Source organism: Bison bison, unplaced genomic scaffold (genome assembly GCF_000754665.1).
Source record: "Bison bison bison isolate TAMUID 2011002044 unplaced genomic scaffold, Bison_UMD1.0 scf7180017851016, whole genome shotgun sequence".
Lineage (NCBI taxonomy): Eukaryota > Metazoa > Chordata > Mammalia > Artiodactyla > Bovidae > Bison > Bison bison.
The window spans coordinates 451,003-469,508 of NW_011481589.1; the positions used below are offsets into that span (position 1 = coordinate 451,003).

Consider the following 18,506-nt stretch of genomic DNA (forward strand, 5'->3'; position numbering starts at 1 on the left):
TTCTATCTCCAACTTGAATTCCAGGTAGATCAAGGCAAAGCCAACAAAACATCCATATGACCTAAGTAAGGCCAAATACAGAAGAGCATTATCTGTCTTCTCTAGGACATCCCATTAGACAAGTTCAACTGGAGGGAGCCCTGAAGTTTGATCCTTTTGATTGTTCCTTCTATCTTCATCAAGCGATCAGTTGCTAAATGCCATGCACTTTGTTTTTTAAAAAAGTCCTTTAACAATGATAAATCTATACCTGTCTTAACGGTGCTTTGGTAGGTAAAATGCCTACTGGTGGGAAGGAGTGGTAAGATTCCTTGGCTGATGCTGAAGAGGGGATCAACCGCACAGGGCCTGATATACTGACCGTTTTCCTCTTAGAAGGTGGCACCAAGGCTGGAGGCAAGGACATTGGCACAGGTTCTTTCTCCAGTGCGCAGTATACCAAAAACATGGCCTTCAAAACAGATGAACCAGAGTCATATATATTAAAACCACTTAACAACATCCACCCACAAATTAACTTTTGTTCAACAAAAAGCATCTTCAAGCTGCCTCAAATTCTTTTATTAAGAAATTAAGATGGGAAGGAAAGAAAGAGGAAAAAAGGGAGAGATGAAAGGAAGGAGGGATAAAAGGAAATAAATTAAAACTAAGCAACTTTTAGGAAGATATCCTAAGCAGTAAAAACTCGGACACACAGCCTTCAACTAAAAGTCTTGTAATGTCAAATGAAAACAACCCGGGGGAAAAAATATTTGCAAAGAAAGAACTAACTTCCCTAATATATAAAGAATTCCTACAAATTAACAGAAAAAAAACCCACAAAATCCAGTAGGAAGATGGATTAACAGATAATTTGTAGAAAAGTAAATACCAGGCCCATCCTTTAACTTACAAAAATATGCTCACTTTCACTCACAAGGAAACAGAAAGTTAAAACTATATGAAAACACCCTTTCCCATCTATCGACATAAGTCCAAAGTTTCATAACACAATTTTGTTAACTACAGTGGGCCAACAGACACTCTGGTACATTGCTAGTCAAAGCTCACACTAGTACCACGCCTACTGCAAGGCATTCTGGCAACATCCACCAAATTATTGACTTCCCATTTGGCTCAGCAATCTGGTATCTGGGAATCTATCTTTACATATTCTCTACCTGTCTACATAGGAAAGGCTGTATGAAACAGGTTATTAATTAAAGAACTGTTTGTACCGGCACTTAAGTGCTCATCAACAGAAGACTGGTTTAAAAGACTGGTATACTATCAAACCTAAAAAAAAACAAAAACCATCAAACCCATGGGAAATATTCTGTATCTTAATTGCAGTGGTACCTTCACAGAAATATACAATTGTCAAAACTCATCAAATTATATATTTAAATTGAATGCAATTCATTGTATGTAAAGTAGTCCTCAATAATGCTGACCAGAAAAAAGAATCATGGAGCACTGTGTGTGAAAAGATATCCAAAATACAATGTTAACATGAAATTAAGTATAGTGTTGAACAGTGTGTATGTATAATAGTGTATAATCTTTGCAGTAACAGGATAATAGTTACTCAAATTTGTTTCAATTTGCATTAAGAAATTCTAGGAGTATAAACAAAGGCAGGATACATAAGAATATACAGAGTAGGTGTAAATGGAGCAGTTGAGGGCAAGGATGAGACTGATATTTTTTTCCACTGAATATCCTTTTATATTGAACTGATTTATGAACCATGAAACTATTTTACCTATTAAAAGTTATTTTTAATTATAAAATACAAAAAAAAAAACCCCCACAAACTTTCTATTTTCAAAAGCTTGAATCGCCAGAAACAAAACAATCTGGCTAGCACATACTTTCAACCAAATTCACAATATATGTGAGTATATTAGCTTGGCACTGAGTTAAAAGAAGTGAATAACATGCACATTAAAGGTCAGCATTCCTCTTGTACAGATGGGAGTCATTTCCTGGAAAAGTGGACACTTGAAGCAAAAAAGCTATGTCAGCCATCTGCTGCCAATAGACAACACATTTTTTTAAAGTTAAAAAAAGTATTGCTAAGTTCATGTTGCCTTGAAAACAGTTTTCCTGACAACTGAAGTCAAAATTTTTTCCACCAAATAAAACTGAAACAGTGAACGGTATACTGTTATGATTATGTTTGATTTCCTATTATATTGTACTTTATCTTAATCAAAGTGTATCATTGAAACTAAAACAGCAACTGAATCAAATGATGTACACTTGTCAAAAACAAAAAACCCACACACACAAAAAAACAAAACTTCCTTCCCCCAAAACCTGGCCAGCAACTAGTTTTTAAACTGACAAGTTCTAGGTACTAGCAAACGCATTTGCACAGCTAGAGAGACACTTAACTAAGAAGCATTTCAAACATCTTTTTGATGATTTCAAGGTAAAAGCATCAAAAATAAACCTAAGCTTACTCAGAGATACAGACAACAGGAAAAGAGGGTACTTTAGTTTCACTGCTCCAGTCAATTACCACTAGTGGCTCACTTTCTTTGATTTTTCTCATCCTCTATGCTTTTAGAGAGTATTTCTCAAAATTTAGTGGCCACCAGAAACACCTGGAGGGTTTGTTAAAACACAGGTTTTTCAACCCAACCCCAGTGATTCTTATTCAATTAGTCTGAGGTTAACGCCTGAGAATTTGCATTTCTAGTAAGTTAACTGGTGACACTGATGTTATTTATGGGAGACCATACTTTGAGAACCAGTATTTTAGGAGTTTCCTGAGGAGTTCTGTTTGCTCATTGGTTTACTCAATCAGCTGAACTGCCAACATCTAGTAACAGCAATCTAGGATGAAAATATCAGGTGTTTTTTTATGTCTTCCAAGTAATACATGCTTCTCTCATCAATTTAGTTCAATAAATCATTTACTGAAAAGTTTCTTGCCACCAGACACTGTGCTAGGCATTACAAATACAAAAGTAAAGGGATCTTTCATTTTAAGAATCCAACAGAAGGAGCAAACATGTGAAAAGTAAATTTCAATGCAATGTGAACAAGTTGAGAGAGAGTCTTAATAATTCTCTAAGTCCCAAAAACTCTTCATATAATGAGGATCCAACAAATAATACTGACAAAAATTTCACCACTTTCAATCTAAGAACTTATCTAACAGAAAAATTTAAGAATGTAAAAACGAATAAATAGATAGGAAGACAGAATATAAAGTAAAATAATATAAATTTTTATATTATTATAATATATTACAAAAAATATAATAATTATTATATTATTATTATATTTTTATATATAAAAAGAATATAAAGTCATGAGTCTCTCTCTCCAAGGAGGAAAGAATGATAAGGGGGAAATTACAGTGGAGAAACTTTGCAAACACAGCCTTAACCAAGTGATGAAGATTAATATTACCAGTGGTGGCATGTGGACATCATGTACCCATGCCCCACTTGCCAATAAAAGTGATGAGAGAGGTATTCTACATCTGTGGTATTCTTTTCAAAAATTCATACCCTCAGGCTAATTATGAGAAAAACACTTATTTCTAGGTTGGAAGACATTCCACAAGATACCTAGCTAGTACTCCTAGATAATGTTAAAAGTTATAGGAAAAAAGGAAACACTGAGAAACTATCGAAGACCAGAGAGACTGAGAATACACGGCAATTAAATGTAGTGTGGCAGCCTAGACGGAATCCAAGGACTGAAAGGAAACACTGGTGAAATGCAAATAAGGTCTAGAGTTCAATTAACAGTAATGTACCAATGTTGGTTTTAGTTTTGACGTAAGTACCATGACAATGTAATATGTTAATATTGTAAGAGAAGTGGGGTGAGGGGTATTGAGGAATTCTCTGTATTTTATCTACAACTTTCCTACAACTTTAAAGCCATTCTAAAATTTAATAAACATAAAAACAAATCAAAATCAGCATGATCTAGAAGGCCCAGGTTCAGTTCTCGCTGTCACTAACCGATCTGCTTAGAGGAGCTAATTTACAGGATCTTGTTCAACTCTAAAATCTATGATAAAGCATAAGCTCATTTACCAAATATTAAATTATTAAATTTAAGGGTCTTCATTTTAAGTTTAAAAACCATAGTTTCAGACTCAATAAAACAAAGAAATAGGACTGCACACTGATAGAACTCATTCCAACAAAGGGAACAATAAACTTTAACATAATTATTAGTCATTTCCCAATATCATAATTTTTTATTTATTTTATTTTTGGTTGTGCTGGGTCTTTTGCAGCACATGGGCTCAGTAGTGCAGCATGTGGAGCCCATGGACTTCAGGATTTGTGGCGCACTGGCTCAGTGGTTGCAGCTCATGGGTTCTAGAGTGTGGGCTCAGTAGCAAGACCCAAGCTGTGGCACCTGGATTTAGTTACTCTGCAACATGTGGAATCTTCTTGGACAAGGGATCAAACCTGTGTTATCCCCTGTAATGGCAGGCAGGTTCTTATTCTCTGTACCACGAGGGAAGCCCCCCAGTTTTATATATTATGGTATTTTGAGTTTTCAAACAGATACCAGAGAGGAAAATTTGACTCTTTCACAAAATGTCCCCTTAATGCCCTATCAGACATTCTCCTCAGCTAAGTAAGTCAGAAGTAAAATTCAGGAAGGTGTACTTCCAATATCCTTATACTCTAGTCATATAATTCATTCATGAGCAAACAAAATACTTGTAATAGTCATTGACCTTTAAAAAATCTGCATTCAAGGATGTAGAAATTATTTTTTGCCATCTTATTTTTGTGTGTATACATACACACGACTGCAGTCACCGTCGGCAGTTATTTTGCAGCCTGGCACTGCAGCCATGAAATGAAGAGACACTTGCTCTGCAGAAGGAAAGCTATGATAAACCTAGACAGTGTACTGAAAGGCAAAGACATCACTTTGCAGACAAAGGTCCACATGGTCAAAGCTGTGGTTTTTCTAGTAGTCAGCTATGGATGTGAGAGTTGGCCCATAAAAATGGCGAGGCACTGAGGAACTGATGCTTTCGAATTGTGGTATTGGAGAAAACTCTTAAGAGTCCCTTGGACTATAAAGAGATCAAACCAGTCAATCCTAAATGAAATCAAGCCTCTAATAGTCATTAGAGGGACTGGTGAGTGCTGAAGCTGAAGTTCCAATACTCTGGCCACCTAATGTGAAGAGCTGACTCATTTGAAAAGATCCTGCTGCTGGGAAAGATTAAGGGCAAAAGGAGAAGGCAGTGGTAGAGGATGAGATGGCCAGAGAGCATCATCAACTCAATGGATACGAATCTGAATAAACTCTGGGAGATAGTGAAGGACAGGGAAACCTGGTGTGCTGTAGTTCCTGGGGTTGCAAAGGGTCAGACACGACTTAGCAACTGAACAACAACAACAACAATACGTACACACCCATCTCAAAAGTCGTTTTATGAACAATAGAAATGATCCCTGAAAGTACTTTCCAAAGTCATTTTAATTGTGGCCAGAACACCCAAGGCATGCCAAGGCCTAACCTTTACAAACTTAGTTAAAAGAAAAAAAGAAAAACTCCACCAAGATACTCTAGATTCTGGATTTTTAACTAAAGCACTAGATTTCAGAGAACAGGAAAAGCATTTACCTTTGAAAAGAAATAAGTACTGTTGATTAAAGGTTTACATACAACAGAAGTTATGAAAGTTAGAATATCTCACTATCTTCAACTTTATTTATTCTAATTAAAAAAGCAAACCAACCCCAAAATCCCACCTATGCTATAAAAGGAAAGAAAGAATTTGGTTTGGTTACAAATTTTAAAGTTTAAGTCTTGAACATAAAGACTCAGGTTCAACCAAACTTTGGTTCATTAATGAAATAAGTTATTGTTTTTAAAAATCCATATTGTAATTCAACAAACCAAATTAGAATTTCTTATGAACTTCATTTTTATTTATTCCCATTCAAAAAATAAAAACACACTTTGGCTCTGGAACAATTGCCTGCATGTGGCCACATATGCAGGAGAAAAGCACTCCAGTCTGCACCCTTACATCTGAGTAGGGGCCATGCAGACTTTTACCTGGGATGGTTTTTCCTTAAATAGCAGCACAGATCCTTCCTTTTCAGAACACTCTCACGTGGTTTACTCTCTACTTTCTCAGGGTTTGCCAAAGATGGCTGTATCTAGGTTGCATTAGGAAGACTTGATAACAGGGCTCTCAGGACCTCCGTGCTCTGTTCCTGCTGGGGTGCCCAGTGAGGAAGAGAAGACAAGATGTTGGAATAGAAGACCTTGAGCTTACTCCTCCACAGGAACATCAACATGACAACTAACCACTGAACAATCATCAGTAAAAAAGACTGGAACATACCAAAAAAAAAAAAAAAATATTCTACATCCAAAGACAAAAAGGAAATCACAATAAGATGGTAGGAGGGGCACATCTGCTATATAACCAAATCCCACACCTCTGGATGGGAGACTCACAAACTGAATATAATCATATAGCAGAAGATCTCCCGAGGAGAGAGAGCTCTGAGTCCCACATTAGGCTCCTGGGTCTGGGGGTCTGGCATCAATAGGGGGAGTCCCCAGAGCCCCTGGCTTGGAAGGTCAGCGAGTCTTACTCTACAGGACTGGGGGAAACAGAGACTACACTTTTGGAGGGTGCACCCAAGGTCTCATGTGCACTAGGAACCAAGGAAAAGCAGTAAATTCATAGGAGCCTAGGCCAGACCTACCTGTTGGTCTTGGAGGGTCTCCCACCAAAGTAGGGGGTGGGTGTGGCTCTCTCTTAGAACGCAAAAGCTAGTGACAAATATATCCAGAGGATATCTTGCTTGGGACATTAGCACCAAGACCTGACCAAGCCAATAGCCTGTAGGCTCCAGTGTTGGGATGCCTCTGGCCAAACAACCAACAGGGAAGGAACACAGTCCCATCCACCAAAAGATAGGCAGCCTAAAGACTTCCTGAGACCACAACCACCTCTAGACACACTCCTTGACATAGCACTGTACACCAAAGAGCCAAGATCAATTCCACCCATCAGTGGGCAGAAACCTGCCCCTAACCACTAGGAAGCTTGACCAGCCTCACCCAGCAGGGGGCAAACACCAGAAGCAAGAAATATACAGTGCCACAGCCTACACAACTGAGTCTGCAAACACAGGTCAGAACCTACCCTGGGACCAACTGGTTCCTGGCCACTGTGATGAGAGGGGAGTATATGGCTGGTACACAGAGGACATCCTCTACAGAAGGCCACTTCTCCAATGTCGAGAAACATAACTAACTTTCCACATACATAAAAATACAAATAGAACTTTAGACAAAAGGAGATGGCAGAGGATTATGTTCCAGACAAAGGAACAAGATAAAACCCCATAAAAATAACTAAGTGACATGGAGATAGGCAATCTACCCAAGAGAGAGTTCAGAGTAATGATCGCAAAGATGATCCAAGAACTTGGGAAAAGAATAAAGCATAAAGCAAGAAGTTACAATAAGTTTTTAACAAATAATTAGAAAAAATAAAGAACAACCAAAGATAGTTGAAGAATACAACAACTGAAATAAAAAATAAACTAGAAGGAATCAATATAAGAATAAATGAGGCAGAAGAATGGATAAGGGAGCTGAAAGAGTACTGGAAATCACTGCCATGGAACAGAATAAAGAAAAAAGACTGAAAAGAAACGAGGACAGTGTAAGAAACCTCTGGGACAATGTCAATCACAGCAACTTTGCATTATAGGGATACCAGAAGGAAGAGAGAGAAAGGGCCTGAGAAGATAATACTTACAGAGATAATAGCTGAAAACTCCCCTAACATGGGAAAGGAAGCAGTCACTCAAGTCCAGGAAGCACAGAGAGTACCATACAGCATCAACCAAAGGAGGAACATGCTGGGACATAGTAATCAAACTGACAAAAATTAAAGAGAAAGAAAAAATATTAAAACTAACAAGTGAAAAGCAACAAATAACATACAAGGGTATCTCCATAAAGTTATCAGCTGAGTTTTCAGCAGAAACTTTACAGACAGAAGAGAGTGGCATGATACATTTAAAGATAAAAGGGAAAAGCCTACAATCAAGAATACTCTGCTCAGCAAGGCTCTTGTTCAGATTTGATGGAGAAATCAAAAGCTTTACAGACAAGCAAAGGCAAAAAAGAATTTAGTACCACCAAACCAGCATTATGGCAAATGCTAAAGGAACTTCTCCAGGTGGAAAAGAAAAGGCCACAATGAGAAACAAGAAAATTACAAAATGGGAAAGCTCACTGGTAAAGGCAAACCTAGAGTAAAGGTGGGAAATCATCCACACACAAATATGGTATCTAAACCAAAAATCGTGATGAGAGTACAAAAGCAAGGTATCTGAAATGCATTTGAACTAAAGAGATCAGCAACTTAAAACAATCATGGAAATATGTACAGACTGCTATATCAAAACCTTATGGGAACTGCAAACCAAAAAAATCTATAATACATATATACACAAACAAAAAAAAAAGGAATCCAAACACAACACTAAAGTCATCAAATCACAAGTGAACAAAAGAGGAAAGGAAGAAAAAAGACCTACAAATTCAAAACAATTAACAAAAACAGCAATAAGAACATACATAGCAATAATTACCTTAAGTGAAAATAGATTAAATGCTCCATCCAAAAGACACAGACTGACTGAATGGATACAAAAACAAGACCCATATATATATGCTGTCTATAAGAGATTCACTTCAGATCTAGAGACTGAAAGTGAGAGAATGAAAAAAAGGTATTCCATGCAAACGGGTATCAGATCTACAGACTGAAAGTGAGAGAATGAAAAAAAGGTATTCCATGCAAATGGGTATCAGAAGAAAGCTGCAGTACCAATACTCAAATCAGATATAATAGACTTTAAAAAAAAGACTGTTATAAGAGACAACAAAGGACACTATGTAATGATCAAGGGATCAAGAAGATACAACAATTGTAACTATATATATGCCCTCAACATAGGGGCATGTCAATATATATAGTAAATGTTAACAGACATAAAAGGAGAAATTGACAGTAATACAGTAATGGTAGGGAATTTTAACACCCTACTTATATCAATGGACAGATCATCCAGACAAAAATAAATGAGGAAATACAGGCCTTAAATGGCCCATTAGACCAGATGGAACTAATATTAATAGAGCATTTCATCTGAACGCAGCAGAATACATGTTCTTTTCAAGTGCACATGGAACATTCTCCAGGAGAGAACACGTACTGAGCCATAAAGTAAGCCTCAGTAAATTTAAGAAAATTGCAATTGTATCAAGTATGTTTTCCAACCACAATGCTATGAGATTAGAAATCAACTAAGAGAAAACTACAAAAACCACAAACACATGGAAGCTAAACAGTGTTACTAAACAACCAACATGTCCCTGAAGAAATCAAAGAGGAAATAAAATATCTAGAGACAAATGAAAATGAAAATATGACGATCTAAAACCTATCAAATGCAGCAAATGCAGTTCTATGAAGGAAGTCTATAACAACACAAGCTTACCTCAGGAAACAAGAAAAATCTCAAATAAACAACCTAATATTACAGCTAAAGCAACTAGAGAAATAAGAACAAACAAAACCCAAAGTTAGTAAGAGGAGATAAATCATAAAGATCAAAGCAGAAATAAATGAAAGAGACTTAAAGCTCCATAAAAGACAATACAAGCAACTATATGGCAATAAAATGTACAACCTCGAAGAAATGGACCAATTACTAGAAAAATACAATCTCTCAAGACTAAACCAGGGAGAAATAGAAAATATGAACAGACCAATTTTAAGTACTGAACTTGAATCTGTGATTTAAAAACTCTCAACAAACAAAAATTCAGGATCAGATAGCTTCACAGGTTCTACCTGTAAATTCTACCAACAATTCAGAAAAGAGTAATACCAATCTTTCTTAAACTATTCAAAGGAATTGCAAAGGAAGGAACACATCTCAACTTATTCTATGAGGCCACCATCACCTTGATACCAAAATCAGATGCTGTGTGCTTAGCTTATCAGGCATGTCCAACTCTTTGTGACCCCATGGACTATAACCTGCCAGGCTCCTCAGTCCATGGTGATTCTCCAGGCAATACTGGAGTGGGTTACCAAGCCCTCCCCCAGCAGACCTTCCCAACCCAGGTCTCCAGCATTGCAGGCGGATTCTTTACCATCTGAGCCACCAGGGAAGCCCAAAACCAGATGAAGAAACCACACAAAAAAATAAAAAACATATGATCAGCTCATAGATGCCAAAATAGCTCTTGACAAAATTCAACATCTATTTATAATAAAACCTATCCAAAAATGGGCATAGCAGGAAACTACCCCAACATAATAAAGGCCATATAGGACAAATTCACAGGTAACATAACATTAAATGCTGAAAGCATTTCCTCTAAAATCAGGAACAAGACAAGGATGTCTACTCTCATCACTTTTATTCAATATAGCAATAAGAAAAAGAAATAAAAGGAATTCAAATTGGAAAAGAAATAAAACTGTCCTTGTTTGCAGATGACATGATACTATACATAGAAAATCCTAAAGATACTACCAGAAAAGACGGCTCTTTTTACAAGATTATTAGGCTACACAAAAATTCAGTTAAACAAAAAACAAGAAGCAAAAATAAGTAAGATCTGGAAAGAGAAAGACACCCAAACACAAACCCAGAAGAGAATAAAGAATAGTGCAATTATGTGGCAAATCTGAAAGTCAAAGAAACAACAATTTCTTAGCAAAATAAAGAGAGAAAATTTGAAAAGACTAATTTCCACATAAGAGATTAAAGGGGGATTAGAGATTTATCATTCATGAGTTCACAGCAGAATCTCATGTAACCCTTAAGGAAGACATGAAAACAGCTCTCTGAAGAATTAAGTATCCATTTACTAAGGATAATATATCTTCGGATAAGATGTCTAAATTTTCTCTGCTTCCATAAATGAGGTGAAAATATTGTATTATTCATGTTTTCCTTTAATGAAACAAATATGAAAATTTGGGAGTGTATTTGAAATAAAGACATTTCACAGCAGAAGTAGGCACTAAGATGCCTGGTCAAGTTGAGATTCAAAAGATTATACTCAGGATCTTTAGAGTGCATTATCCAAAGCATGTATTCTTACATATCTTAAAGTCAAATAAAACGAAGAGGGCAAAAACATTCCCTCTCCATTACCCATTTGCTGAATAATATTTATTGACTATAAATTCTAGGTAAAAATAGTCATACCATTATTTTTAAGAGAAATGTAGTTTTCCTCTAAAGATAAACAAAAATGGGAAATTTTCACTTGAGAAAACCATTAAGATGTTTAAAATTTCAAAAGCATTAGGTTACTTACAACAGCAAACTCATCTCTGTCAAGCATTCCATCATGGTCAATATCACTCAATTCCCAAACCTGAAAAAGAAAATAATTGGTTAAGATTAACATCATTTCATGTGCTAATTGTATATATCAAATATATATATTTGGAGGAAAAAGTTTTTCCTAAACATTATAAAATCTATTTTTCTGAGAAATTTCAATTATGCTGGGCATCTTATTACATCACTAATAGAATTTCTGTAAAAAAAAAAAAAAATTAATAATAATTCTTAATACCAAGTAGTTTTAAACAGAAATCACTTTGCTAATTTTTAAAGAAAAAGTTTTGCTCCTCTCAACTAAGAAAACAACTATGTAACACAGTACATTAAACAATTTTTTGATGCTTGAACTGTGGTGTTGGAGAAGACTCTTGAGAATCCCTTGGACTACAAGGACATCAAACCAGTTAATCCTAAAGGAACTCAGTCCTCAATATTCATCGAAAGGACTGATGCTGAAGTTGAAGCTCCAATACTTTGGCCACCTGATGCAAAGAGCTGACTCATTGGAAAAGACCCTGCTGCTGGGAAAGACTGAGGGCAGGAGGAGAAGGGGATGACAGACATGAGATGGTTGGATGGCATCACCAGTTCAATGGACACGAATTTGAGCAAGCTCCAGAAGATGGTCAAGGACAGGAAAGCCTGGTGTGCTACAGTCCATGGGGGTCACAAAGAGTTGGACAAAACTGAGCCACTAAACAACAACTTTAAACTACTACATTTTTTTAAAAACATCACCTCAGTTACTTCATGCAACAACTTCATGTGGTACTATAAAACCTATTTTAGACCCGAGACTACATGACTTATATAGGATCATGTAACTATTATTAAGTAACAGAATCAGTCTTCAATCTGAAGACTTCCAACCAAGTCCATTATTGTTTTCCTATAACAGAGGAACCGCTACTCAACTGAAATACATATTCAATGAACATTGTATTATTAATCATTAGCCAACTAATGTCCAGATCATACAGAGAATAAACAAACCTTAAAGAAAGAAAGTGAAGTCACTCAGTTGTGTCCGACTCTTTGCAACCCCATGGACTGTGGTCCACCAGGCTCCTCTGTCCATGGGATTCTCCAGGCAAGAATACTGGAGTGGGTTGCCATTTCCTTCTCCAGGGGATCTTCCCAACCCAGGGATAAAACCCCGGTCTCCCACATTGTGGGCAGATGCTTTACCATCTGAGCCACCAGGGAAGCCCGATAAACCTAAAGTCCTGATATATTTGGTCTAAACCTAGACTATCTTCCATAGCTTTAGACCAGCTATAGACTATTTTAAATTGTTGAAATGAAGGTATTTAAGTTAGTCAACAAAATTTTATTTGTGGCAGAAAGAGAAGGTATACTGATGAGAGACAGGAGTGAATACAAGCAAGCATCTGGTCGCTGAGGGTCCTGAAGTTTTGACTTTATCCCAAATGCAATAGGAAGCTGCCTAAGAGGGTAACTTTCAAGTAAAAAATAACAAGATTACATTTATAGTTTAGAAATCTAATACTGATCATATGGTATAAAAATAATTAGTAGAAAACAAGATTAGAAAATTAGTTTAGCACCCAAATTATACAACACTGATCCAGTAGTTACTGGTATTGTGATGACAAGTTGTTGTCATCATCATCATCATGGCAGCTAACATTCAAAGAGTATGTACCAAGCTCTGTGCTAGGTACTTTGTATACATTATCCCATTTAACTTGTGTACCCTATAAACAGAACGATGTGATACGAAAGTCACTCAGTCATGTCTGACTCTTTGCGATCCCGTGAACTGTAGGCTGCCAGGCTCCTCTGTCCACAGAATTCTTCAGGCAAGAATACTGGAGTGGGTAGCCATTCCCTTCTCCAGGAGATCTTCCCAACCCAGGGATCAAACCCAGGTCTCCCTCATTGCAGGCAGATTCTTTACTGTCTGAGCCACCTGGGAAGCCCAAGAATACTGGAGTAGGCAGCCTATCCCTTCTCCATGGGATCTTTCCAACCCAGGAATCAAACCAGGGTCTCCTGCACTGCAGGTGGATTCTTTACCGTCTGACTTACCAGGGAATCCATAGAAAACAAGCTAATTCTAAAAGATTAGAAAACTGAGACATGGTTTTCTAATGATTTGCCCAAGGTCACACAGTTAAGAAATGGTGTAGCCATGATTCAACCCTATATAGTCTAAGTAAGAAAATATAAAGAGGGGTATTAAGAAATCACTATGCAAACAGCACAAGAGAGGCCATAGTACAGAAAGCCCAGCTGAAGCTGGTGATCACAAAACTATGAGGATACTAATCTTACGAGACTTTCTCAATAGTCCAAATGCAACCAGAGAGAAGGCAAATAATTAGCTTCATGTAAGAAGCTCCTCCTCTCACGCAGGAGATTAGAAAACATGGCAAAGAAGCTAAGGATACTGACATGAAACTGTGAACCAAAAGAATCCAAGGTGGATGAAGGAAAAAGTAAATCCAAAGGACAGAGAAAATAAGAGTCTGATCCTACTCCTTGGAGGGAAAGTTATGACCAAACTAGACAGCATGTTCAAAAGCAGAGATATTACTTTGCCAACAAAGGTCCGTCTAGTCAAGGCTGTGGTTTTTCCAGTGGTCATGTATGGATGTGAGAGTTGGACTATGAAGAAAGCTGAGCACCGAAGAATTGATGCTTTTGAACTGTGGTGTTGGAGAAGACTCTTGAGAGTCCCTTGGACTGCAAGGAGATCCAACCAGTCCATACTAAAGGAGATCAGTCCTGGGTGTTCATTGGAAAGACTGATGCTAAAGCTGAAACTCCAGTACTTTGACCACCTCATGCGAAGAGTTGACTCATTGGAAAAGACCCTGATGCTGGGAGGGATTGGGGGCAGGAGGGGAAGGGGACGATGGAGGATGAGATGGCTGGATGGCATCACTGACTCGATGGACATGAGTTTGGGTGAAGTCCAGGAGTTGGTGATGGACAGGGAGGCCTGGCGTGCTGCGATTCATGGGGTCGCAGAGTTGGACACGAACGAGCGACTGAACTGAACTGATAAAAGTCTTGATAACATCAAAGAATTAGTCTTGCAAATATCTAGGAAAGAAATCTAGAAAGCCAAGAAGTTCTCTTTAGAGAGTAGAATTTATGATTTCAGAGATGAAACTATTCCTTTAACCAGGCCCCATGATACAGTCATGGAATAGAGGGAGATGTAGAATACTGATGGTCTCTGGAAATTAAATCAAGGAACTGGGAGGTCAGAGCATACTACCCAAAGACAAAAGGCCTTACATAGAGGATTATGACAGCTAATTTCGAACACTCATATTTTAGAGGGAATAACCAAAGAAAGAAAGAAATCGGCAATAGTTTAAGTGAGAGCACAAAAAATTCTATAACACCGCAACTTCAAAATAGGATCTACGTATTCTTTAACAGTGAGCTAAACTATTCCAGTTTAAAGTAAAATTAAAATACATAAAAGTTACACTTAGAATTTAATATCTTACTCTTCCAAGAATATCCACAGGTAACTTAGAGTTGAGCAACACTGGTTTCACTTTATCACCAGACAGAAATCCATTCACTGGGCATAAACTATCAAAAATTGCATCATATTTGGCCTTATCTTCAGGCTATAATATAAAAAAAGATTGCAAGTTAAATAATGGAGAAAGGAACATAACTGCAGTTATAAACATTAAGTCCTCAAAGACTAGGCAACATTTTTAAAATGATCATTTAAAAAACATATTTCACTTTCATCCAAATATAATGTAGTAAATAGTAATTTAAAAGTTATTTCACTCAAAAGGTTAGAATTCTCTCCATTCCTTTTGTAACTGAACCGTCATCTTTACCTTTTCTATTGTTAAGTTAAAATCAGGGATTTTAAAATCAGAAGATTTCAGGGATCGAAGGACTTTGAGAAGAGCATCTAGTCTAACCCTCTCAAACAGACCCAAAGCAAAGCAATAACTTCTGCAAGAACCAACAGCTGTTAGTGACATTCATTGACTTTCTAAACTTGGCATTAATTACATTTCAAACTCAATTTTTTTTAAAAAAGAAATCCTTGCCAAAGAAATAAACATCATTTCCCTCATTTTTTCCAAAGCAAGATATCTTTTTCCTATCAATAATAAGGTATTTCCTAAAATCCCTGTAAATTATCTATATAACATAAAAACTAATACCTAAAATCCCTGTAAATTATCTGTATAACATAAAAACTATCATTTATGATTTGCCAAGTCAAGACCAGATCCTTACAGACTAGCACACAAGGCATACAAACCAAAATGGTTTTCTGACAAAGCTATACATTTATTACAGATTATTTTATCTGCTATATTCTATTTTAAAATTACAATTTTTAAAACCTGGTAAGATAGCTATAACCATTTCGGTGTTTCTAAATAACTATAAGGCAAAATACCCATTTCAGAAAAAGATTTCTTAAAGAATTGTTTTAAAGTCATAAAGAGAATATTTAGTTAGGCAGAACTTTTCAAATAAGAAATAATACCAGTGGGGTAAACTACGTATTCATCAAATATCTTAGTTAATACCAGATTATGACATCACCATTTTTAGTTTACACTACAAAAGAAAGGAGATTAAGCCAATACAGTCAAAAAATGACTGACAGAGAATAACATGACTCAAGGAATTTCTGGTACCAGCATTTCCTCCACAGTACAAAATGAAAGTCTAAAGCACCCTGCAATACATTTTGAAAGAAGGGGGAGAGGATTATGTATGTAAGAAGCAAAGTGTGGTAAAAGAATAGTCAAAAAGTTTACTTACTTTTACAGCCCATGGGAGCTCAGCTGCAGAGTTTCCACTGATTAGCAAAGGACTACTGGTATCATGCTAAAAAGGAAAATATAGCACACGAAGGGCTGAAATCCTCATTTCAATAAAAAATGATGAGGAAATCGTGTTTGGATTTAAACACTCAGACAAAATGCTGGATCTCAATACACAAAGGACACTATTTAACATTAACTCAGGCTTTCACTGAAGTACAAATGAAACAAAAACTGAATTAGCTGTGTTAGCTGCATAAATGACTGTGGAGCACTAACTAAAACATGTTAAGTCTTATAGAATAAATCCTATTACACCTGAAATCAAAATAAAATGAAGATATGGTTATCTGAATGTAACAAAAATATTTATGGCCCTGTTAACTGATGACTTTTCCCCACAATATTTAAGGAAAGCACACAGGGACAAGCACAACTTAAGATTTCTAAGTCACAAGGACAGGAACCTACCAATAGCATGTCCAAGTTATTATGTTTATTTGCTTGTAGAGATGGCTATATTTGAAAATGTTTACTAATAGTATATAGTTAGGCAACAAATCCCTAAATTAACCCCCTGACTCCACAATTAAACTCAGAAGTATAGAAATTCTCAAAACTGAAGTTAAATTCATAATACTTAGACCAAATACTTTTAAAATACTGAATTTTAAAAACAAGAAGAGCTATGAAACTTGTGAAAAAAGCAGTAAGGTGGGGAGGACTAGCCCTATCAGATATAAATTATCAAATATGATCACTGAAACAATGTGAGATCAACATACAGATAAACAGATCAATGGATATAAACAGAAAAACCCAGAAAAAATAAATACATATGAGAATGTCATGATTGAGGTGGCATTTAAATCAGTATGGAAAAGACTGATTATTCAATAAACATGGTAGTCATCTTGAAGAAATATAAATTTGAATCCATACACACCTTACATCAGGATTAATGTCAATGTGAACAAAGAAACCATAAAAACCTTAAATTCAAATAATTCATTTACATTAAATACAATATCTTCTTTATGGGAAAACAAATTACCACAAAGTCAAAAGACAAATAGCAAAATGGGAAAAAATATTTGCAATTCATCTAGACAAACAACTGTTTTCCTAATATACGAAAAGCCTCTTGAATTCAATAAGACCAAGAACCAAAGAAAAATAGGCAGAAGTTATTAACAGACATTTCACATAAAGACAATGTAAATGGCTCATAAGCATGAGAAAAACTACTCAACTTCACTTCATAAAACCAAAAGGATAAATTAAGACTACACTTACATTCCACTGGTCACCTACCAAATTTACAAGAAACAAAAGTTTGACAACAGTAAGCTGGAAAAAGTACACTCAACCAACTGCTGGTGGGACTATGAACTAAAACAACCACTATGGAAGACAAGTTATTATAAGTGAAAATTACAATGCACAAACTTTGAAACACCAATTCCACATCTGAGAATTTATGCATATATTTCTGCACATGCAAAGTGACAGATTCAAGGTTTCTATTTATTGCAGCAATTTTTAAATAATAAAAGACTGGAAACAAGCTAAAAGCATATCAATAGGAAGTTAAATAAATAAAAGTAAACAGAAGCAAGGAAATACTACTTTCTAATCACGTGGTATCAGTTTTTAAAATACAATTTAAATTTAAAAGCATTTCTTACAAATCTTGGTGGAGGAACAGCCAGGTTCAAACTACTTAGTGAAACCTCCAATCCATTCTGGGCACATGCCACAAGACGCAAAGCAACAAAGAATTCCTGAGAAAGAAAAGTATGACTGTTAAGAGCATTATCCATCTACCCATTCATCCATCCATCCATCTATCTACACATCTGAAAATATAAAACAATTCACAACTACTCCAAAATTTTTATGTCTCAGTGAATATAATAGCACACTTGCTTTAAAAACCACTTGCTCTAAATACAAGAAGAGCTCTATGTACAAAGATATTCCTGATATAATAAATAGCAAAAAATATTAATATAAATGAGAAAATAAACTGATATACATGATATGGGAAATATACCAAGATTAATAATCATGTTTCAAAGAATATTTAATGATGGTAAGAAATTATTTTTATCACTTAAGAAAAAGAATCTTAGAAAAAAGTCTAGAAGAAAATAACACCTAGAAGAAAATAAATAAAAGGTTATCAAAAGTCATATCTGGATTTAAGATTATAAATTTTGACACTAGAACAATCATCCAAATGATTCAGTCACTGTTATTCCAGAAAAGCTACAAAGAATAACTATGTAACATCTGAAACAATTATATAACTGCTTGA

General features: G+C 35.9%; 1 protein-coding gene across 2 annotated transcripts in view; it reads right to left on the bottom strand.

The window, feature by feature from the left end:
• Positions 1 to 18,506, bottom strand: part of EPS15 (epidermal growth factor receptor pathway substrate 15) — a 140,142-nt gene that overhangs the window by 83,527 nt on the left and 38,109 nt on the right. For both annotated transcript variants that reach the window (XM_010849679.1, XM_010849689.1), the window contains exons 5-9: positions 17,875 to 17,970; positions 16,185 to 16,250; positions 14,885 to 15,010; positions 11,365 to 11,424; positions 362 to 451 (exon numbers count right to left, since the gene is read on the bottom strand). In XM_010849679.1, the coding sequence (XP_010847981.1) occupies positions 362 to 451; positions 11,365 to 11,424; positions 14,885 to 15,010; positions 16,185 to 16,250; positions 17,875 to 17,970 (438 nt within the window). The remainder of the gene's footprint in view (positions 1 to 361; positions 452 to 11,364; positions 11,425 to 14,884; positions 15,011 to 16,184; positions 16,251 to 17,874; positions 17,971 to 18,506) is intronic.